This window comes from Cyanidioschyzon merolae, chromosome 10 (assembly GCF_000091205.1).
Source record: "Cyanidioschyzon merolae strain 10D DNA, chromosome 10, complete genome".
Classification (NCBI taxonomy): domain Eukaryota; phylum Rhodophyta; class Bangiophyceae; order Cyanidiales; family Cyanidiaceae; genus Cyanidioschyzon; species Cyanidioschyzon merolae.
The window spans coordinates 67,280-90,697 of NC_010136.1; the positions used below are offsets into that span (position 1 = coordinate 67,280).

At 55.7% G+C, this 23,418-nt stretch overlaps 5 protein-coding genes and 3 non-coding genes across 8 annotated transcripts, besides 2 other annotated features; 5 read left to right on the forward strand and 3 right to left on the reverse strand.

Annotated features, from left to right (window-relative positions):
• Window positions 1–1,622: 1,622 nt before the first annotated feature.
• CYME_CMJ021C (probable 1-acylglycerol-3-phosphate O-acyltransferase) lies at window positions 1,623–2,231 on the reverse strand (the record flags this gene model as incomplete). The annotated part of the gene is made up of 1 exon (XM_005534721.1): window positions 1,623–2,231. One exon carries the CDS (start codon window positions 2,229–2,231, stop codon window positions 1,623–1,625), a length of 609 nt encoding a protein of 202 aa, XP_005534778.1.
• Window positions 2,230–3,834: a sequence feature (repetitive element).
• A 2,104-nt stretch (window positions 3,835–5,938) lies between these two features.
• Window positions 5,939–7,303, forward strand: CYME_CMJ023C (hypothetical protein, conserved; the record flags this gene model as incomplete). Its single annotated transcript, XM_005534722.1, has 1 exon — window positions 5,939–7,303. The coding sequence occupies one exon, from the start codon at window positions 5,939–5,941 to the stop codon at window positions 7,301–7,303; it is 1,365 nt and encodes a 454-aa protein (XP_005534779.1).
• Window positions 7,304–7,743: 440 nt separating this feature from the next.
• Window positions 7,744–11,511, reverse strand: CYME_CMJ024C (similar to plant adhesion molecule 1; the record flags this gene model as incomplete). The annotated part of the gene is made up of 1 exon (XM_005534723.1): window positions 7,744–11,511. The coding sequence occupies one exon, from the start codon at window positions 11,509–11,511 to the stop codon at window positions 7,744–7,746; it is 3,768 nt and encodes a 1,255-aa protein (XP_005534780.1).
• A 1,566-nt stretch (window positions 11,512–13,077) lies between these two features.
• Window positions 13,078–13,982: a sequence feature (possible transcribed region).
• Window positions 13,983–15,008: 1,026 nt separating this feature from the next.
• Window positions 15,009–17,206, forward strand: CYME_CMJ025T. Its single transcript, XR_002461344.1, has one exon. It is a non-coding gene; the product is annotated as a hypothetical transcript (transcript).
• Window positions 17,207–17,429: 223 nt separating this feature from the next.
• On the forward strand, window positions 17,430–19,939 carry CYME_CMJ026T. The gene has a single exon (XR_002461345.1). It is a non-coding gene; the product is annotated as a hypothetical transcript (transcript).
• Window positions 19,094–20,452, reverse strand: CYME_CMJ027C (glycerol-3-phosphate O-acyltransferase; the record flags this gene model as incomplete). The annotated part of the gene is made up of 1 exon (XM_005534724.1): window positions 19,094–20,452. The coding sequence occupies one exon, from the start codon at window positions 20,450–20,452 to the stop codon at window positions 19,094–19,096; it is 1,359 nt and encodes a 452-aa protein (XP_005534781.1).
• Window positions 20,453–20,608: 156 nt separating this feature from the next.
• CYME_CMJ028T lies at window positions 20,609–21,980 on the forward strand. The gene has a single exon (XR_002461346.1). It is a non-coding gene; the product is annotated as a hypothetical transcript (transcript).
• Window positions 21,981–22,219: 239 nt separating this feature from the next.
• CYME_CMJ029C (hypothetical protein) lies at window positions 22,220–23,386 on the forward strand (the record flags this gene model as incomplete). Its single annotated transcript, XM_005534725.1, has 1 exon — window positions 22,220–23,386. The coding sequence occupies one exon, from the start codon at window positions 22,220–22,222 to the stop codon at window positions 23,384–23,386; it is 1,167 nt and encodes a 388-aa protein (XP_005534782.1).
• Between the last annotated feature and the right edge of the window lie 32 nt (window positions 23,387–23,418).

The window sequence follows — 23,418 nt, forward strand, 5'->3', positions numbered from 1 at the left end:
TTCTACCCTCTTACACTGAGCACTATGCGTCGAGGCATTTCAGCGGCATGGATCCGTCACAGTCTAGATGTAAACCCGAAAAGTGCTTCTGTTATCGGTGTACGATCAGGAGGAACTCGACTAAAATGTCAGGTATGAGGAGCTGATAGATGCTACCCCGGTTTGCGTTCCTGTCCTTTGAGTGTGGTGGGACGAATGTCGACTGGCAAGGCAGTGATCGGCGGCGAATCCGTATTTCGGCACAAGGTGCTGCCACAGAAAAGAGGACCCAAAATTTCGCGTTCGTAGAGGGGCATCGTGAACGCAGAGACAGGTGTCATGGACGCCCACGACAAGTTTACCGCAGTCACATGTGCAGGCGGGCACCCAACCGAAGTTGTTTGCGCAGGTGCAAAAGATGGCGTTTTTCCACCGGGCTCGCAAAATCGTCAAGCGCTCGTGTCGCGACAGCGAATCAGCGTTCTGCATGATACGTCCAGTATGTAACGAACGCCCTATCTGTCACGTCGTATTTTTGGTCACTTGATTGTCCAGCATACTTCTAGAAGCGCGTTGCTGACTTTCCGAGGATATCGCACAGCATAGCTCCTCTCCTGTCCGGCGTATGAGAAGCAGACGGGGGCTCTTGTACAAGAGTCGGCGCTCCTACTGTTCGCCATGGAGGCCCCGAGTCGAACTTCTGTTCAATATATAGTCTAGATAGAGAGGCTGGCAATACCCAGCGCCCAGAGCTCTGATTCTTCGTGCCTCATGAGATCGATGGGCGTAGGCAATACCGATTAACGAGCAAAAAGCTGTGGCAGCGAGCGAACGTGATTCCTTGTAAAGTCTAGTCAATACAATCGTGTCGCGCCGACTAGCAACGACCACATATCGCAATGTCAGTGCTGGTGCAGCGTCGCATCGACAGTCGGACGCACTGGCATAACGCGCTGAACGTCAGACATGCAAAGGTAGGGCAGGAGACCAGGAAACAGCGCGGTGTCCATTTGATTCAGTTTCGTCCCAACAATCACGAAGCAACGAATGAGTACCGAAAAGGTTTCGTGCATACAAAGCGAAGAATGCATCCACGCGCAACATTCGCCAGAGCAGATAGAGTGCATTCCCGTATTGAGGCAACCATATATAAGACGGATCTTCCTTCAGTGCATACATTTGGAGCCCAAGTCGTGAGCCCTTGTTACGATGCCCTGCGTTTGCACGCGCATCATCGAGGCAAGTGTGCCGCCAAACGAATACTTCGCAAAGCGACAACGCTGCGTGACGCCTCGCCCGTGCGCACTGCACCTCAGCGGGCGACGCTCCCCGTAATGCACCAGCGATCATATTGGGAACGTGAGTTTCCTTAATCCTGCTGCGGCACAGTGCGAGGTCGCAGCGACAAGAAACCTCGGCAGCATGCTCCCGAAATCACCAGCAGGTTCGCAGGTCCTATCTGTTTCACCCGCTAAACGAACATCTCGAGTCCTCTGCCAGAATGAGGACATCCATGCACAATTCTAGTGAGCGTATCCGCGAGAGGCCGCCAAATAGCCATAGCACGTGCTTAGCGGCGGCGGAGTCCCGGAGGTAACGCACTCGCTATCGCTGTGCGCGCAGCCTCAATCAGGTCTGTCACACTATGATCCGCAGTTTGGATCGCAGGATGAATGGTTAGCGTGATCCGCAGTTTGGATCGCAGGATGAATGGTTAGCGTGATCCGCTGTCTAGGCCTCCGCAGCGGTGCCAGCGCCCAGGGCGGCATCACTTCCGCCGTGCCTGTAATCGTCAGTGAAACTATCGGTACCCCAGCTTGCTTTGCGACCCGAAACGGGCGCTGTTTGAAAGCACGGAGCATCCCGTCTTTCGAGCGCGTGCCCTCCGGAAAAAGCAACAGCGACACCCCGCGTTCCAGTCGCGAAACCATTTCTCGAAAGACCCGCAGTTGATCCCGTCGACTATCCCGCTCAATCCCGATTTGACGAGCCATGCCCACCGCCCAGCCGATACTAGGGATCGCAAAAATGCTTCTTTTGGAGACAAACTTGAAAAACCGGCCTAGAAACGACACCGTGTAGATGTCCAGGTACGAATTGTGATTGCACACATAAAGCACAGTGGCATCAGGCGGAAGCAGATTCTCCGTACCAACGGCACGCTGATGAATACCAGTGCTCAGCATGGACAGTCGCATGCAGAGCATCGCGATCCAGTCGTAAGCGCGCGCTCGGTATGGATCACGGATCATTCCATACGTTTCTTGCCGTTGGGAGTTGTACTCACTAATGCAAGGAGTCCATGAACTTTCGCCCTCCTTTCCATTTGCTCCTCCGTCAGCGGTCCGTACTGTGCTATATCCTCAGGACTCCGTTGGCATTTTTCCATCTCCACTCTCTGAAGTGTGCAACCAAGTTCATGGTGTGTATACGACGCTCGGAACTCATCTACAGGTATTGTAACGAAACGCCGTGCGCACTCCCTGCATGTTCTTGTCGTTGGAGCTGGCGTAGTTCCTTTTTGGGTCTTCCAGCGCCCTGCCCCAAAAGCTACTACGAGCCTTAGACTCTCGTCCTCCTCCAAGGCGCTCAAGTGATTGGAAAAGATCGCGAATGCACGCTGCTTCCCACAGTACAAATTCATTCGCAAACGAGCTCACCGAGGCTCGGTATACTCCTCCCACAGCGCATCCCAATGAGCAACGCGAACTTCCATGAATTCCCGAAAAGCTTCAAAGTCCGCGCCCTGGCTCGTCACCTCGCTCATAGCTTCCAGGTGATCCCTCATTCCTGCATTCCACGTCTCGATATTTTTCCTCGCATTCGTTATACGGGATTCTCGATAGTATCTCGCTCTCGAGAACCTCAAAAGAAGCATATATTTCTGACGTATGTTGCCGTCGGTGCAATCTTCCGCACGCTTGGGTACAGCGATGGATATGATATTCTTGTTCCAGGGGTTAAGGCCGACGACAAAGTCGTTCTCGTGGGGATTATACATCCAGTGGCCCGCCTTCTTGTTTCCGTGCTTCGGCAAGTGCGATAACGTACACGGGATAGGACGAACTGCCTGCAACCGCTGATAGTCTACACATATGTATACCCCATCGTTGTCGATTGTCCCCGTGAATACCTTTTTTTCGCCGGTCTGGGACGCTTGAAATCGAAGATATTCTGCCAGTAGGAGTCCCGGTCTTCGCCGATGATTTCTTTGTTGCTCACACCGAGCGCTGGACTGATCTCCTTCATGAAGACGGAGAGGACTCTAGAGTCAATAGTAACAAAATGTGACTTGGACTCGCGTAAGCGAACGACAATGAAGCGCATCTGGAGAAGCGATTGAATGTCATCTCTCCAACGCTTCATTTTTTCCGTACTCAGCTCCATTTCGGCCTTGCGTTCGAGTTCTCGGTCCAAAAACATGAAGTAGGAGAGAATAAGGGGATAACATCTCTCTTCGTTTTTTCTCATATCTGACAATTTTTCTCTTGGGTTGACAAGCCCCAAGACCGAACGATGCTTTTGATGAGTCGCGCGAATTACAGAAGCCCTATTTTTTCTAGAGCGTGATTTCCCCTTGTCGATGAATTCGATCTGCTGTTCATGCTGGCGATCGTCCTTCACACCGTCGATGACTGCCCACATCCCTTCACGAAACAGGCCCGGGTACAGCGCAAAGACGGCGCGTGTCATGAAAAATTTGGGTATACGATCTTATTGTTCCTCACATTCGTGAGGAACCTCATTGCCCTGTATTCGTAGGTATCTGCGTCACCCCTGTATCGCGCACCGTAGAAGCGGGAGCTTGCGTAATTTTTCGGAGAGCATGGACTGTCTCATTTCTCCTCGATGTTTCGCAGGTGCCAAACATCAACTGGCTGACAAAGGTCATGTTGAAAACTTCTCCCGGAAACATCACTGTTTCGATGTGCATTGCGTTGCGGTATATCTCCCTCCGCAAATGCATCAGTCCCGAAAAAAGCGTTACAAACATAGCTTGAGCACGAATCGCCATCGTTTCTGAAGGCCTGTCGCAACGTTTCCTTGTATGGATCCTTAATATGCCCAAGAAGACAGAATTTCATCACCATTTCATCGATCAGTCGTCTTTCTTGCAACCTTTGACGAAGGGCCTCCCGTTTTTGCTTCTTCGCGTTAGCCTGTTCCTCTGCACTCGGCACTGTCCTTTGTTCTCTTCCGGCGGCCGGCAATACCGGTCATCCAGAACCCCATACCTCCAGTTGCATAAGTTTCGGTTTTTATATAAAACACTAGGGACGCTTCTGCTTTAAACGACGACAAATCAGTTAAATACTTTACCTTGAAGGTTGAAACACGATTGAAGTAAAACCTACACTTTGCTATCATTTGATCGCAAATACAACTGGCCCCGACACAGCTGTAGGCCAAAAAGTGGCCATTATCGCGTTTCTCTTCGCCGGCGAGACAGGTTGCGTGTTGTGACGGCCAGATATCGTGGTGCGCGTACGGGCCATATAATACAAAAAAAGAACGGAGTGTGGCCAATTACTTGCAACGAGGTAACGGTTCCTTTTCACATCTATTGCAGACCTTGAAAAGAGGAACCTTTTGCTCATGGTCTAACGATTACCTTCGAGGTGGAAGGTCCCACACACCGGAAGACGCTACCTGCTTTTGCTCCGCGTGACTCTGAGTGGTGGAGAATGTGACGCACCTGAGCGTCTCGTCCGAATCGCGTTTGGTTCTGGGACTAGGAGCGGATGTGCTGCCTATGGGCGTCACCTTGGTCGCGGTGGACTCCTAGGATACCGCTTCGCGGTACCGCAGGCTGAAGGTCTGCATGTACAGCTTGGAGGCTCCCAGAAATGTAAATAGCCCTGATTCCGTTTCGCGTGAACCAAGCCTCTTCCGACGCCCTCAGTGGTATTGCGAAGCCGTTCTGTCACCGTGGTGCATTAGCACCAGCGGTGTAGGTGCTATTCCGGGTGCTCAAGGAAGGTTAGGTGCACCGTTGAACGTGCGAAACAAGCAGTTCATTCGAGAGAAAGTAGGGGTGATGGAACGTGGAGAAAGAGTGCAGCATGAGGACGCATTCCCGAAAGCCAATATCGATCAGGCAATCTGGGATATATGGTCAGTGGAGACGTTCTGTCGAACCAAAGAAAGCATAGCGCCGGAGGGAATTCCCTAATGGCTCTGGTGTTCGACGCATCGCCTTGGCAGATGCATATGCGCTGAAATCATCCCGCAGGAGGAAATTCCCTTATACTTCCGCTGGGCCGGTGCCCGCGGGCGGCAAACGTAGCACTTGCGCGTTTCCACTGCATGATTGACACGCAGTTACCGCCGTGGAGAGGCACACGTTAAGCTCGTTTGGAGCAACTGACCAGCTGCAGTCATATATACGTATCTCATCAACGGAGCGTCTTCAGAGACGTGAGCAAAGACGCGCAGGTCGTTTTGCGCTAAGCTTTAGAGGCTCGTGCGCGGTCTAAGATAGACGTCGACGCGCCGGTGTTGAGGAGAACGAAAACAGCGCCCTTGTGTGTGTAGTTGTCTGTCGAAAGACGAACAACTTCACTCCAGTAGAGCGTAAACGGGCGCCCCGGAGTCACGGATTTTGAAACTTGAGAAAACACTGGTGCGAAAGCACTCGTCTTTTCCACGGACTACACGCGTCACGGCGAGAGCGGGGCTCGTTGCTCATCAGTCGCGGCCGGGACGATTCTGAACCACGGAGACGTGAGTGCTACAGCCCAGTACACTGGATCAAGCGTTGAATGCACGTGCTCCTGGGGATATTGATAACGGCGCTTCTGATCGCCGCTGCGTTCTGGGTCGCATTGTCGATGGTGCGTCTGGAACGGCGCCTTGCGGAGCACGAGCAGCAGGCAACACAACGTTTATTGGAACCGCGTAAACCTGGTGAGCGCAGCGTGCGCGCGGAAACGAGCACTGCGCTCTCGTAGCAATACATATGGAGCGCTTGGGTGACGCCTGGGCGGGTTTCGGGAACGGCAACTGCAACTGCGGTTACAGTGACTGTTGCGGCACTGGTGAAATCTGCAAGCATGGTACGGAGGTACCGATGCAGGTATGCGGCGACGTTGCGGAAATAGACCGTACGACACCGCAAGCAGGTTGCACGGCATCACCGGGCTCGGCATCGGCACCGACTCGCCAGACGAGGCGACTCACGAATCGATTTGGTGCAGCTGTTCTCGCAGCTGCTCGCGGGTGGACAGAGCGGCCACTCTCGACAACAGCCGCTGATAATGAAGCGGAGCCGGAACTCGCCGAGAACCTTCCATCGCACTTACCGTTGCGGAGACGGCTGATCAGCCGTACCGGCGTGAGCGACTTGCCAGTGTCCACCTCAGAGCACGAGTTTTGGGACCTCTTCTACCGACAAAAGCGTGACCGATTTTTCAAACATCGTTACAATCTGCGAGCAGCGTTCCCAGAACTTGTACCGCCAAGCGTTCGGGCGGCACCGCATCGGCACGTGCCCGTGCATGAGCCACTACGCCCCCTGGTACCCGATGCGCGACACGTGCTGGAGGCGTCGCCAGACGAGCCGTCTCACTGGATGCTTGATGATTTCGAGCCTGCGCTAACGCACGGTAAAGTTGTTGTCGCCGAGTGCGGGTGTGGGGTCGGGAACGCGTTGATCCCGCTGTTGCGTGCGAATCCGGATCTCTTCTTCTTCGCCTTTGACTACTCTTTGGTGGCGCTACGCCTGCTGCTGTTGCAGCCTGAGTTCGACCAGGCACGCATCTACGCGTACTGCGCTGATCTAGGCGCGCCCGCTGCTCATACAACCGCCTTCGAAGCACCGCATGCGGCTGCTGAGACGCGCTCCGCAGCAGAAGCACCAGTCCGGAGTGCGCCTGCTGCCCAGCGCTGGACGACGGGCGTCTATCGTGCCCCGCCGCTGACTTGTGATTTCGTGACCTGCGTCTGGACGCTGAGCGCGCTACCCGTTGCATCGTTACCGCTGGCGGCATCGCGACTAGCTGCCATGCTGAGGCCGGGCGGAGCGCTGCTGCTGCGCGACTACGCGGTTGGCGACCTCGCAGAGCTACGGCACCCGGCATGTGCGCGCGTTGGTACCGATCCGCAGCGTCACGAGTACCTCCGTGGCGACGGCACTCGCGTCCACTACTTCCAAGTGGCAGAGCTAGAGAATTTATTCCAGCAAGCAGGTTTACAAACTGAATATGCACATATCGTCGAGCGTGAAATCGTGAACCGCCAGAAACGACTCGTGATGCATCGCAGATGGATTGCGGGCAAATGGCGGAAACCGGATCTCGCACCAGCGCCAGCACGCATCCGGTGACGTGTCCGCGCGCATGCGTGCGATCGAAGGTGCGGCCTCCAGCTACCATTCGCTGCCAATAACTATCTGTAAATGTATATACTGGTATATACATGTATATAAATATACGTCCTTGTACGAATGGAATCCTCTACGCACGAGACAGGGTCCGTGTCCGCGATGCACGCTTCGGGGCTTGGACGGTGTATCGAGTGCAAGGCGAACACAGTGGGCACTTGCTGTGCACATACACATGCGTCGCCGTTCTTGCGCTTTCAGAAACATAAGCCAAGGATAGATACAGTTGTGCAGATGCTGGGTGCAAGAGGCGCCGCAGCAGGTCACGCTCTGATACCACGCTTGAGCTGTGCATAGCAACCCATCTTTACAGCGCAATGACGGTGGACACGTCTCGGTATCGCGTGCGCTTCGCGCTCGCTACCGCGCTAGGTCCAAGCATCCTAGCCATCCCCGGGAAACACGCATGGAAGCATCCGGTGCCCCAGGGTGAAGAGCATGCCCCTGCGACGATACCGCTCGGTGCACACTGGCGGCGGATCACGCTTCCAGCCGCCTTTTTCAGTATAAAACGAGTCGAGTGACGTAATGGCCGAGTCCGTACGGTGTAGTGACGCAATCTGTTCGGCTGCAACTGATTCGGCGAGCACTTGCCGCAGCGAGCCTTCCTCTTCAGTGCGAGCCTGCGTTTTGCGCGGCATGGCGGCCTCTCGATGCGCCTGCTGCTTCCGTTTTTGCGCGTTTCGGAATGCTTCCATGCGTTGTCGAAAGCGTGCAAACAAAAGCATCCGCCGGCCGGTTGGCGCGCAATGCTGCATCCTTGTGCCTGTCGCCGTTTCAGGTGCCTGCTCCAGTGGATGGAGCTGGCGGCGTGAGAATGACACGCTGTGCCATACATCGTTCATGAAGACACCGATCGATGGGATCACGGCCTTGTCGGTGGCGAAGCCACGTTGCAAATACATCAACAAATCCTCAAAGGGAATCTCCGGGGAGAGCCTGCCCGCGTGTTCTGCTCGCTTCAACAACGTCAGCGTCGCGCGATGGAGAACCTTGACGTGGCCGTCGAGGAGCAGCGCGTCCCAGACGCGGCTCACGAGCGGAAACGGGAAATTGTACAGGAGAGCGGTAAGGTACCATTTGTCCGCGAACATCATGGGCGTAATACCTTTCGCCTCAAGCAGGCGTGCAGTCCGGGGCAGTTTCCGATGCAGAAGCCAAGCGAACGCCTCTACGCTCTGACATAGACGAGTAAACCCCGGAAGAAAAAACTCCCGAAACTGCAACGCTCCCTGCATAAACTGCACAAGCATGAAAAAGCAGCGCTCCTCGCTGCCGCCCGCGTATATGTACAGCGCTCCGGTGATGCTCGACATGCCCTGGCAGTAGCCCACGGCCGGATCCAGACAGGCATAAGCTCGCAGAATGTTGCGCAAGGCGCCAAGTCCCAGGGCTGCCCCACCGCGCCAGAACAATCGATGGTTGCAGAACGTCCTCGTGACGTCTCGGTCGATGATATCGAGCACTTCACGCGGCACTGGACCGCTTCCCGGGGCCGGCATGGTACTCGCTGCTGCACCACCACGGCTTCCAGTGGTGTCAGCGCGGGACGAGTCCGGTGCCGCAGTAGCCTTGCGCAAAAGCGTGCGGTACCAGTTGGGCGGCGACCGACCCCGTCGGCGCTCTACCTCCAAGAACAGAGGCCAAAAATACTTTCTCAGGCGATCGGGGATGCCACAACGACGCACCAGTCTCTGCGTTCGTCGAAAGAGCTCCGGGGGGCAGCGCGGCTCGTCGCTTTCATTGAATCTCCGCCACGCTCGCAGCAGTTCTAGCCAGGTCGAGGGCGGCTCGCTCGGTATCCGCTGCGTGTGTGCAAACATGGATGCACAGCAAAGACGCCGCCCGGGGCCCACGCTTTCGGTGTCAAGAGTCTCTGGTGCGGCTGGTACCACGGACGCCTTCTCGTCTATGGGCGTCGCTCCTGGTCGTGGTGCACGCGCGGCTTCACCAGCTGGCTCTGCGCCCGAAAGCGAATGACTGTGTCGGCTGCTAGTTCTTCGAAGCAGTCGTGCCGGGGCCGCCTCGATCGACGCAGAATCCAGGGTAGCGGTTAACTGATCTTTTGTGTTGCGCGGCGCACTTGTTGTAGCAGCGGTGGGCGTATCCGGCCCGGCAGCATCGGATGCAGCAGCCCCCGTGCGGGCCGAGGCCTCCGTTTGCTGCCGAGCGGACTCGCTGCTTTCGAGACGCTCCGCAAGCTGCAAAGCGTCCTCGATAGCTGTCGAGGCCTCGGGAGCAGCCGCGGTCGCATCCCTACCTTCCAGTCCAGCTGCGAATGGCCGCCAAGGGCGACGACTCCGCCAGTCAAGCCGGCGGGCCCGCATCCGCAGCGACGCTCTTCTTTCCGACTGGGTTCCGCGACTCGAACTCCGACGGCGACCAGCGGCGTGCTGTTCTGGTGTCTGCACCAGCGGATCATCATCCAAAAGCTGTGACTCTGGTCTATTCGTCACCAGAAAACCGAAACAGTCTTCCCACTTGCCCGCCAGGACGCATGCTGCATCCGTCGCGAGCATCGATAGCGGAATCTCGCCCAGTTCACTGTACCGTCGTGCCGCTACAGCGAGGAAAGCGCCCAGCCCTGCTTGACGCCAAAGTCGATGCAGCGCGCCAAAGCGGGGCTCGTTCGTGGCTCGAATCGTGTCAAACGCTTTCTTCATAATGAGAGGTGGAAAGCGCATACAGAACGAGGACCTATCCATGATATCGTTGCGGAGCACGAAGGCAAACGCTGGTAAGACCAGGGAGGTCGAAAACGCCAGGTACAGCGGATCAGCTGCTGTGGCGGCCATCGACTCGGGATTCGGGCGCGACACAGCCGCGCAGCTCTCGAGTACATGTAGAAATGCATACGCGGCAGCGTGGTATGGAAAGTCGCTCAGGATTAGTGCTTGCTCATCGGCATCCGACATTATGGGGCATCGCGAAAGCGCCATCGACGGGTGCCGCACCTGACAAGCGGCATGAATGTTGGCACTCGGCTCCGGGATCGTCGTCGATGAATCTTCAGCAGGCAGCAGAACGCTGTGTCGATATGGCTTGGTATAGAGATACCGCGGCGCTGACGCTAATGGTGATTCTGGTGCTGTTGGAAATTGCACTGGTGTCGCTGCTTCTTCGATTCTACCGTCGGTGTTGCCCTCCGCAAGTCTCACGACCCGTTGTGATGCTGTTCGCAAACACGAGGAAGCATCGGACCGGTTGGCGGCTGCCAAAACCCGCGCGTATTCGAACGCATCCCAGAACTCTGCTTCGTTCGGATCCGTCGCCAGCGATGGGTCGATGAAACCCTCCGCATCGTGACTATCCCAAGACTGCTCACTTCCTACGTCATCGTCCGTGGCGCCGGGTGTCACCGGCGAACAGTTTGGCGACTCTACCAGCGCATCGATCGCTTTTTCGCTTGTGCGTCTATGCGACTGCCGTTTCGAGCGTTGCCGTTGACCATGATGCCCGGCGCTCGACACGTTTCGCCCGTCAGCGGTTTGGTGTTGCATGAGCTTCGTAAAGTACCGTAGAATACGACCATCTGCAGCACCAAGGACGATGCCAGCAAGGAATTGCAGCACTTTGCGTCCGTTTGGCGAATTGCATGCATCTGTTGCAGAACAGCACAACGTGAGCACATCTTGGGGTATGCGCGTCACAAGCTGCGCACAAACACTCACAGCCGCCAGCTCGAGGTCACTCTCCGTGTGCTCCCTCGCCTCGGTCGGGTCATCGCAGCTGGCCGCTGTCTGCGACACGGGGCCAGCGCCGAGCGCCACAGGCCACGGCACACGATCAGCGCGCCGGGTTCGAGATTTGAGTTCGTATAGTTTAAATGCTTCATAGCGTGAGCGCAGGCGCCAATTGCGAGCACTGAGGCTGAGGAATCCGAGAGCGAACTCGCCACTCGGAGCTCGTTCTGCAGAGGATTGCTCGTGTCGGCGCGTGAACTCCTCAGCAAGCAGCACTGCGACTCGGGTGGCCTCAGACGGCTTCAACGATAAGATTTTCAGGTTCTCGAGGAGCGCGCACAACTGTGAAGCCAGAGAGCTGTCCACATCCTCGGCCGCGGTGCCCGCTGTACGAAGGCGCTCCAGCGTGGTGACCAGGCGTGCTGTCAGCGCTGGGGAACTCCTCGAGGCAAAAGCCTCTGAATTCATCAGCGACCCGCCCGTTACAGCGTAGCTTGTCCACAGCTCCGCACGCGGCCAGGAAACCGACCTAGTTGAGGACTGTAGTGAGCCCCGCTGACACGCTTTGAAAACGCCCAGCAAAGCTAAGCGCTCGTGGGTGCGCTTCTGAGCCCTACCGCCCTGAATCCTGGTTCCCAGTGAGCACAAAGGTGCACCCGAGTCGCTCACGAGCAACACCGGTTCGACTGTCACCAGACGAAACACCTGTGTGTGTGTGTGTGTGCTGCAGTCAAAAGCACGTCCAGCTCGGTGCGGTGAAATCTGTCGCTCCGGGACAAGTGTTGCGCTAGATTGGCCCGCTTGTGAGCGAAACGGCCAGTCGTCAATCGCGCAGATTGTCCACTATGGGTGTCAATGGGCAGTTACGTGGCGCGGTGCTGTCGAAGCCGAGACGCGATTATCTGGCGGTGCCAAACATAGCTCCTATGTCCGTTAGGATCATATAGTTCCATAAATGCACTTTCCGCGATGCGCTTGGATCATGGACGTGCCTCCGGGGCGGGGGCGTATCGCGCGTTCGCGCTGGTGCCCCTCGAGCGCTGGTTCCGTTCTGCGGTACGCAGCGAGGCATCTGAACGCGAGTCCGATCGATGCGGAACTCGGACACGTTCGCTCTGTTCCCGCGACTTGGTTTGTTCTCCGAAAATTTTCTAGATGCATAGTCCTGAAATTTGATGCGCAGCGAAAATCTATTATGGACTCATATGCAGTTCTCAGATGCTCGAACGTATTTTCGGATTAGGTTCTGTTGACGTTCTGCGACTGCTGGCAAGCGATGCGTGACCGGAATCGAGATGATTCGCGGCGCACTCGAGCAAGGATTCATGAAATAGCTAATATTGCTGTGCAATGCATACGTTTTGGCGTTTACCTCTCTCCCTTTCTTACGTTTAACATGCGCACTTCGCACATTCATCGACGTTTGGATCTTTCTCTTTCAAGGCCAGTCGCGGGCGCAACGAAGCGCGGCCATGGATTGACGCAGACAGCTACTGAAAATCGTCTGTAAACGACTTGCTCTCCAGCTCATCAAGAGAATTTGCAGAATGTGTCATGTCCAATAGCAATCTCCATTCGAAACACATACCTTCATTTGGTACAGGTTATCTGCAACACCGCATTTGGCAGCTGCATGATGGCTCTCACGAGATACGCTTCAAGAGGTTCGCGTCGCTTTTCTTTGTATGCAAAGGAGTGCTGCGCTCGAAATTTGGACATCGCAACGATGCTCTTCGGTAAACAGACCGTCACCGATATGTTGGAATGAAGTACCGACAGACTGAAATTTTATGGTTTGTTCCCTAGGCTGTTTGTTCCTTCCAGCACTTGTTTCATCCTGGAGAACATTGTGTTTTACGAATCCTCTATTGAATGAAACAGCAAGCAGTCGCTTGTGCAAGTCGCAGAGACAACGCAGATACCTGCTGCATGCGCGGAAACATTGCAAGGCATTGCATGGCGCCACGTGCACCAGTCAAAGGCACGTATCGACCGATCATAGGAGCGTTCACGAGCCACCGGGTGCTGGTCAGATGAGCGGAGGGTTTCGCGGAAATGCGGGAACACCCGCACACAGTCAAGCCACCGCTGCGAAGACGCACCGATGCAGTATACAAAGATAGAGAGAATGACAAACGAAGCATAGATAGGGGCGGGTGACTCTGCATGAAATGCGTTGACCACAAGCGGAAGCAGCTCAGTGGGGACGTTAACGCTGCCATCAAGATTCCGCCAATGCTGATAGCGGAACTGGTGGGAATGCAGTTACCAACGTATTCGAATATGGAGACTCGTATGCGAAAAACAAGGTACAGTGGCAGCGGAACCCTGCAAACACCAGTATTGGTGCTAGAGCGCAGAAACAAAACCTATATTGTGTACGCCCGACTCTGCGAACCTGCTCTATGTTAACCGAACACGGCAGTATCCAGAATCCCTGAATGCGCTGCTGCGGTATGCAAGCCAATGAAACAGAAAATGTCCAACGAGTTTCTAGGGTAAATGAATGACTACCCGCTGACGCCTTCCAGCCTTTTTCGACCGGCCGCCTGCTGTCAGCTTCAGTTTATCCAGGTATACACTGAGCTCGAGAGGCCGACCGAAAAACCTGCATCGCGTCAGTTTCAGAGGTCTCGTCTTCAGCACCGCACATCATCTGATACTGATTGCACCTTTCAAAGTCTCGGTTCATGAGCTCCTTGCGTTTTTACTGCCGCCGGCAGAATTCACCAGCGCAAGGACTCGTCGAACTCGTGCCCTCGGTGCCATTTCCCGCCCTGCCAGCTCTCTGTGCTTTTCTGTCGCCAAAACGGTCCGCTGGCTTCTCTCCATCTCGAACTTCAAAAGTGTACACCCTGGTTCATTCCTTATTCATGAAAATGAATGCACCCCTTTAAGCACTCGGGTGAGGAATTTCGCAGCAGGAGAGGCACTCGCGGAAGACAGACAAAATGTGCCCTGGCGTCACCGTGTCTTGAACGCCTCGGCGATTCGTACAATGGACCGATCAACGCGTTTCACCATAGAAACCACTCCTCTTTATAGCGTTGAATCTCGGAGAGGACGGAAGAGTGAAAAGCAGCTGCACCCCGATAGAATCCGGAAAAGCCCAAACGCAAAGTGAATGCTGAAATACTACGTTGTACAGTAGAAGAACGTCGCCAGAGGTCCGGGGAAAAGTCTTTAACGAGTCGACAGCATTGCTGCTGTTCTACGAGACTTCTTTACAAGCGAAACTGAGGCCACCAAATGGATCCACTGCTGCTAGAATAGAAGATGATAACCTGTATCTCTTCGAGTTCGGTCATAGACACAACGGGCTCCCTCTCTGCAAATACCCATGGACGTTCCGACCGTATCCTCTGAAGCAAGTCTCATACACTGAAAAAAATAATCGACGTTTCTCTGCATCATAGCGATCGCGACGTTTCAGGAACGCTGTCGCTGCGATTTCTGTGGAAGACAGTCGTGCGTGAACGCGGACTTTGTTGTGACTGTATCCCAGTGTTTTGAGTACCACGTGAACAAGCTGTTGAGAAACAGAGACACTTGCTGTGTCTACGATCGTTGGTTTTACTTTCCATATGCTGATCAACGGTTCGTTTTCTATCATTGACGATGAGCAGTCTTTCATAATATTTTTTGCGCAAAGCGCATCTACATGTGCCTTTCAGTAATCCTCAACCATCTAAGCACTATGATATGACTCACCTGAACAAGAAATACAGTCCTCCTTGCACAGTTTCGCACAGAATACATCCTAGAGAGATTTCGTCTATGATCTGTACGGTACATTGCATTGTGGAGTCGATCGCCTGCTATCCACCATAGAATGGGTGGAGCAGTCTTGAGTTGAAAAAATTTTGGCTAGACATCTACGGATATAACAGCACATAACAGTCATCGTTTTCGAGATCGAACGCGCGATCGCCTGGAACGCATCAGTCTCTGCACTGGTGTGTAGCGTCAGATTCTATGATAGACGTTCACCTCTGTACGTTGGTGCAGCGTTGCAGCGATCGCACGCAGCAACTGCTTATCGATGAAGTTGCACACGTTTCGGTGGATGAGTACTCAGGGTCCAGAGGTAACGTTTGGGCAGGAGTGTTCGCGGAACCCGGAGCGCTCGGTTGCGTTTACGACGGGAGCGAGCTCGAGCGTGCGGTTCCTGGTCGCGCGCCCTTCACCACCAGCGCCTGCGCTGGCGCAGCGGGCCCGCAACCGCAGCGCTACTCGCTCAACGTCTGGAGCACGCTTTGCGTTGCCCCGCAGAGTCGCCTGTCACGGTGTGCAAGAACGAAGACGACTGCTCACGTGCCTGGCTGGACAGCCGGATAGAGCGCGGCACGAGTCCGAGGACAACTCGAACGCAGGCGGTGCGCCTGCCGATAAAACCGGCAACACCGGCGGAAGCATACCACAGCGCAATCCACAACATCAAGTACCAAAAAGCTTGATCGACTGGAACGAAGAATGGAAGGCGTTCGTGAGTGAGGGAAAAATCGACTGGAGCCAGCTGCCCCGGGAACGGCCGGCGCCAACCGTCTGGACACGCAGCTCTGCCCGAGTGCGCCAACTATGGTCGCAGTTTAGAGCGAGAACACCTACCTGGCGAGAGGTTTCTCGTGATTGGCGCTTCTGGGTTGCGCTGCTGATCACGCTGTCAGTGCTGAGTTCGGTATGGACGTATTCTGACGTCTCGCATCATGAGTCGATCCCGCCAGGCGTGAGGGCCGCACTCGAAAACCTCACAGTACTCTACGCACTGGTCTGAGGCGTAACGTCTCGGACACGTTCGGCACCAGACAGGTGTATCTGTACGGTATCTTCGAATGGTTCGATCGTGCTGCAGGATGCTGAAAAAAACGATTGGTTTTGTGCTGTGGAGCCAATTGACGAAATTCATTACAGCGATTCCAGGACATCATAGCTTTGTAGGGCGCAGAATTCTGGAAGCTGCGATCGCGACCCAGATCGGATGGAGAACCATAACCGGATACGAACGACCTCTTTTCCTAAACAGTACATCTCGTGGCCGTATCCGGCTGACGCAGGGGGTGGCTTTGATTTTGCGAGCGCTCATACAAGTAGTGCATGCGCAGCACTGGTTGTCGACAGATACCAACAGCGATGCGTCGCACTGTTGTGCAGCGTGCTGCCCCGGTATCCGCGTCATTGCAGATACCGCTGAACCCGGGAGTGGAGTGACCGGTACGTTATGGTGAGGATCGCGCTTACCCGGAACACAAAGAATCCTGCAATTCATGACAAGGGGCGGCGTCTGTGCGTACATATCCATGTCCAAAGCGAGAGCACTTGCCTCCAAGCCATAATTTTGTGTCCAGAAATCGCATCCGTGGTCTACAGCAGACGCGGATAAGCGCAAGCGTCGAGACGCTGGCTTGACTCTATACCGGAACTACAACCTCGCATACACATGCAAGTACTGGTGGGAGGCGCTGGAATTCCCGGGACTTGCTCGAGGTACCCAGTGGCTCGCGAAAATCCGCGTTGATGGCTTCTGGCTACCAGCACGGGCTCTAAGCCGTATAGGGACACTGGAATCGCACTGGGAATCACACTGTCCCTGCTATCGAGACGAAATCCCCGAGACGCTGACATATTTAGGCTTACAGTGCCCGCGCTGGAAGCAGGAGCGCAGCGAGCTCCTTGCAGGACAGCAGCAGCTGGACATCACCGTGATAGGCGAAGGCCGGACAATCACTTTGAGTGCAGCACTGGCAACTGATGGTCCGCTAACCGAGCCTCAACGCTCATTCGTGGCCAATAAACTCACATGCTACCTTCTAGGCAGCAGGTCCAGCGAAGCGGATGCGTACACGGGCACAGTGCGCTTTCTGCGCCTACCTTCTGTGGTGGGTGTCAAGCACAAATCCGCATTTCCAACCGACAACAACGCATTCCATGCATGATCACCAAGGAGGGAGGCGACTCCCTCGATTTATCCTAACAGCCAAGTTTCTCCAGCGTGTTGTGCAGCGAAGGCAAGCCTGCATCCGCAGACTGTCCGAGCACACACTGACGACGAGACCCGATTCTACGTCGGGTGAACCACGCCTTGAGCCGACGCCCTCTGGGGTATAGAAAAGCCGTTCTGTCTCTATGATGCATCTGTACCAAAGGTAAAGACGCCATTGCGGACTATCTTGGCAGGCATTAGGTGTGCGATAGAACGTTTGAGACGACCAGTATATCCGAGAAAAAGTATAGGTAATGTAACTTGGACGCATTGGGTAGTATGATGAACGATTTCTCGATGACCGTTAACCATTCCGCATTCTTCGATCCCTGATCCTTGTGAATGGTTTGTCATCGGAGAACAAAAACCATCCTCGTCAAGTGCACGGCGATTGATTGTATACAGCATTGCTGGGTGCTTTTCTGCAGCCGTTTGCGGGCAGTAGTTATGTGCTTCGTTTTCACATCGTGATTCTTTATCATGAGCCAGGACTTGACTGCAGATGAGAAGCGAGTGCTCGCAAGCTTGCGTTCGGCCCGAGCGCAGGCGCTGGCTTGTCGTCAGCAGCTTGTTCTGTTGCAGGAACGGCTGCTCGTAGCACAGGGCGGTCCAGTGGAAACGCAAGTTTCCAGCAGCCTCGTAACACAATATGGCCTTGTGCTGCGGCTTTATGGTCTAGTATGGGCGGAAGTGCAGCGTCTCCTGGTCGAGTGCGAGTCGTGGCTCGTTGAGCCGGTTGTAGCATCGAGCCGCGTCCCGGAGCTGCTTCGAACACGACTCGACGTCCGCCTTGAGCAGTCCGACGAAGCACTCGAACGCGCAGCAGCCCGCTTCCTCACCGAGAGCAAATGGAGCTTGACTGAGCTCGAAATGCAAATCAGGGAACATAGCCAGTGCGTGCTGACTGCCGGCGAGTCGCTGACCGAGACACTGCGTGCGTTCGAGCTCGACGAACGGTACGTGGGACGGCAGGCGCTCTCACCAAGAGTCGGAGACAGCGAGCGACTATGGAGTGTTGAGGACCTGCTTCCAACGCTTCGAGCACTAGATTCGGGTTATGCACCGCCAGAAACTGGCTAGGATAGCGGGCAACGCCAACGAATGCCTCGTTCGATACGAGGCACCCGCTCTCTGGCTTGCCGAGAGAGCCTCCTCTATGCTGCGATGACGTTGTGAACCTGTCGTGTTGACGGAGCAGACACAGTCCTGTCACTGGCTGGCGGATACGTGCGCTCGGAACGGAACACGACCAGAAAAACAAACCCGTGGCGAAGCGTACACAGAGGTGGCAGTGTTTTGCGGCAAGCGCCGTGCATTCGCTCTCGAGCCACGACATCGAGTCCAGTAACTGAATAGATTCTAGAGTGTGCGATTTTGGCGCTAGTGCAATTGCTCTGGAGCATCGACATCGAGTCCATGAGTTGAGCATCTTCCAGACTATGCAAGTTTCGTGCTAGCTAGTGCGGGCGCTGAACGAGAATCGGAGTCCGCGCTATGCCGGCATACGAGCCCACGAGCGGGGAAGGCGGTCGACTCCGCGAACACTCTACATGAGCGGTGCCGCACCCGTTCCTGGGAATAGATGCGGAACGACGCGGTGGTGTCAATACGGTCGACGCGGACTCGGAATGCACGGAATCGGCCTCGTTGTATTCCCTATGAACGAATTCGTGCTTTATCCAAAAATCGACGCCTCGGGAAGCGCCGTTGCTATGAGGCTACCAGCCGGTAGCACCGGCACAAGCCGGCCACCGGATTTGTGTGCTGTTTGGGGTCAGCGACGGCGGATCCGTCCATGCGCTTCTTGGCGACGCGCGCTGGAGTTAGGTCCGATGGCGCATGGAGACGGACACCGCGCTGGACGCCCATGGACGGCATGGAAAGCACTTGCCTCGCCAGGATTTTCGCGAGGGTTCCAGTGGCGCAGTGCTCGCTCGAAACGCCCCTTATAGACACAGATTTGCCCTGTACTCTCGACAGAGCGTTTCGACTCGCATGTCGTAGTCGGTGCGCGCAGCGGCTCCACGGGCAGGCCACTGTGTGCGCTCCGCGAGCGAACCTCGCACCTGATTATTGCGCATCGTACGCACCCATCTGTGTGTACTTTTGTACAACCAAATGATAGAGATTCTCCGCACGTGCCTGGCGCTTCTCCGACTTGCTTAGTGCCGGACTGATGCCTGCGTCGAGGTCGACTTGTGGCATTAGACTCATCCAGAGTCGTGCATAACTGACGACGCGCTGTTCGCCTTTCTCTTTTTCTACTTGATCTGGCGGCGGTAACATGTTGAAGGTGCCGATTGCCATCGGGTAGTAGTGACACGGACGACCTGCCTTCTCAGCCGATAGCCGGAAAAGCTCTATTGCGTCTGGATCAAAAGATGCACAGGTGACGCGTCCCGTTTCGGGGGAGCGTCGATCACGCCCCCCGCTGGGCGCAAACCAGACGCAGCGGCCTCCGTCGGCGAAGAGACGTTCCATTTCCCGCAGGGTCTTACGATTGTGAGCCTGCTTCTCCGAACGCCGATCCGGCTCGTCTAAGATATGTTTTTTCGAGTACACCGTCAGCATGGAGCGACCGACGCTAAACGGCGCTGCTAGTGGATCGTCACGCACCCGATCACCGGCCATATACAGAATGCTCTCCGCGAGTGCTGCCCCAGATTCGCCGAAATGATGGCGAAACATATGGTAGATGGCAAAAGGATCGGCTTCGCTTTGATGATTCCCCACCAGGCATACGTTATCACCAGCTGCGAGCTGCGCTCGGATGCATGCGAACGACGCCTCCGAGGACGGATCCAGGTAGGAGCGTTGCAGATCACAAAGCGGTCGCGAAAATCTGTTTCCAAATGCGGTATAGTTGAACTCAGGTCCGCTCACAGCTTGATGATACGGCTTGAAATGGAAGGGGTGCTTCAGCTCATAGATAAGAATATCGAAAAGTGTTGAAAAGTTATCCGAGCACCAGCGTAAGACCTGCTTTGGGTCGGTTGACGGACACCCGAACAGCACTAGCGCCCCGTCCGCAGCCGCGGCTAGCGCAGCTTTCTCGTACGATTCATACCAGCCGCGTAAAACTGAGCACGCTCTGGTGCTCAGAAGCGAACGTTGTCGGAAGAGCTCGAGACGCTCGAGAAACGTCAACTTGGGGTTCGCGTCCGAGAACAGCTTTCGGTCACAACAGGTAGGCGTCGGACAAAGCAGCTCGATTGGAAAGCGAAAGCTTTCATTTTCCGCGGTCTGGGCAAAAAGTGTGCGCGCCCCGGGGGCATTCGATTCCGCAGCGAGCGCGACCCAGCGAGGCAGCGCACGCTTGCGTCTCTGTAACTGCCAGTGAAGTCGTTGCCGCGTTAACAACAAGGATAATTGACGCTTCGTTCGTTGTCTAGAACCTCTCAAACCGAAAGAAATACAAGACACCCACATGGAATGCACGTCTTCTGTTCTTGGAGAGGTTGCTTACACCTCCAAAGGACGCTAGTGCAGGTCCGCAGGAGGCGCACCCCTCGGCAGCATCGCCGATCGCCGTTGTCGGACGCCCTGTTGCCGTCCGAATTCGGCGGCATGCGCGAATTGCGGCTCGTGCTAGAAACTCTTTTGTCTACGCGGCTGGACTAGTGCCGAGGCGGAGCGCTCGCTCCAAGTACCCTTATCCGGAACCCAAACACGCTTGGGGCTCTGTCGCTTCGTCCAGGGGACTAGCAGCGTCTGTTTGCGGTGATGATGACAAGCGCTTCCAGACTGCTCCCCATGCAGTGATTCCCCAAAAGTCTCTTCGAAGAAAACTTGACGGACACGCTTCTCCTCGACGGCTAGCAGCGTCTCTTTGCGGCGATGATGACAAGCGCTTCCAGACTGCTCTCTATGCGGAGATTCTCCAAAAGTCTCTTCGAAGAAAACTTGACGGACACGCTTCTCCTCGACGGCTAGCAGCGTCTCTTTGCGGTGATGATGACATGCGCTTCCAGACTGCTCCCCATGCAGTGATTCCCCAAAAGTGTCTTCGAAGAAAACTTGACGGACACGCTTCTCCTCGACGGCTAGCAGCGTCTCTTTGCGGCGATGATGACAAGCGCTTCCAGACTGCTCTCCATGCAGTGATTCCCCAAAAGTCTCTTCGAAGAAAACTTGACGGACACGCTTCTCCTCGACGGCTAGCAGCGTCTGTTTGCGGTGATGATGACAAGCGCTTCCAGACTGCTCTCCATGCAGTGATTCCCCAAAAGTCTCTTCGAAGAAGGCTTGAAAAACACGCATATACGCCCGCATGAGTGCCGACCCGACGAGTGCGTACCTCACAGGGCTCGCGCGTCCAAGCGAGTCTCATACAAGACCGGCCGCTCGACGATCCGTCGGCAGCATTGACGTCCCCTGACTCAGCCAACATGAACGCACTTTCACCAGAATAAGCTTTGATGCATCCAGTAGCAGAGGCAGAAGGCTAGTGGTATCGACACTCTGCCACAGAAAAACTGATAATTCGCCATACCGAGTCGATGAGCAATTCGAACGTATGGACAAGAGCCTCGAGACGCAATGCAGCTTTGCAGAAACGACGTGTATGCTGTACAGCGCGGCATCCTGCCAGGAAGCGCCGTACGCGTCAGGCGCTCGTCATGCGCCCCAGCGGCGCCCAGGGATAGCCACGAGGCCGCGGCATCGCCGATGCCAATCGATCGTCTGTCGCCCGCAAGGCACTGCACAAACGCGGAGCACGGAGCGTATGCCCCGCGATCAGTTGCCGTTCAGCAGCAGGCCAAAGCAGGCAACAGCGGCTCTTCTGCTTGCAGCCCGCATGGTGACAGCATACCGTCGATGATCCCGGAGTCGTCGATCCAGCGCAACGTGTCGAAGCAGTAGCAGGAGCAGGAGCAGCAGCAGCAGCAGCAGCCACGCATGCTCTAGCACCCAAGTCGCTCGCATCGTGACAGAATACAGCTTTTATAAAGCTCCATGGCATTTATCCTATTGCCAGCGAGTAGCATGCTCCCGCACTGACCATTGGATACGCATCACGATCGACACTGGCACCCTGAACTGGTCACGATAGCACCTCTAGAGGAGCATGTAGCGCCAGGCTGCTGCACGCGGGCTGGCGGCTGGCATGCGCATTGAATCCCTGGGGGGGCGCGCGTCGCCCCGCGTGGCTCGACGCTATCCTTCGCGTTACCGCGTGGTGCCGTTGCTCTTGCCATGTCGGCAGAAGGCGGAGCCAGCGAGTCCAAATCTGTTGACAGAGCAGACGAAGACGTTGTCATGCCGGGTGATGTCCAGCAACGAACGCCTATGGAAACCAGTTCTTCACGAGAACCCGAACAGGCGTCTCCGCCAAGTCCCGCGAGGCGCGACAGCGACGCCGGCGCCCACTCTAGCGTGACGCCAACGGTGCCGTTGCACGCTGAGGAGCGCACGTCACCTCGACAGGACCAAACTGGTGCAGGAACCGATGCGACTGCGATTGCAAGCACGGCACCAAGTCCCGGGGGAGCGAATGCGTCCGGGTTGCCGGATCCTCAAGAACTGGAGCTTGCCGCAGCACGCAAGAGAAGACGACAGTGGTTGTACAGCCAGGAGCGCAATGACCCTGAGGAGGCTTTCCAGCGTGAGCGTCCGTTCTTGCAGCACGTTCCGCTTGCGGCAACGGCGGCTGGCGCAACGGAATCGGTACCCGAAGCACTCCTGTGCCAGTTACGACGTAATCCATACGGAGACTCGCGGGCGTCGGCGTTAGCCTATACCTTGGGCCTGGGCGGGCGTTTACTCCTTCACTCTACTGCGCTTTATTGTCGTCGAATGACAGGAATGTGGGGCGAATCCCCAAAGGGTCGATGTATTCAGCGAGTCTGCGCTCGCAAAATCGACGCAGAAACTGGAACAGTTCTCTACTGGTGCGGCATCCGTGCGAACGAGGACGCGGGAGACTCCACGAACACCGATTCCGTGACCTGGCGATGGCTGCGTCGTCGAACGCTCGCGCGACTCGCTCCGGAAAAGTTGCTGGACTTTGACCGTCGACACCCGGAGACACCGCACATTGCGCGCCTCGAGACACTCAAGCAGCAAGGCAAGGTCCGCTACACGCGGGAGGCGCTCGACCCCTGCCTTGTTCGTTTGCAAATAGCGCACGGGCGCCTGAATCTGGATATTTATGCGAGCCATGTCGAAATTACGCTACCGGACACGCACTTGCGTCCATACCGTCCGACGTTACATCTGGCGGGCAAAGTTTGCGCGCTGCCGTCAACAGACTCGAGCGCTTTATCGTCTTTGATGACGGAACCAGCGTCCCGATTCTACGCTCGATTGCGACACTCGCTTGCAAAGTCGCTTGGAAACGGGGCAGATGACTCGCACCCGTAGACTGCACCGTACGACGTATGAACTGTTGGACG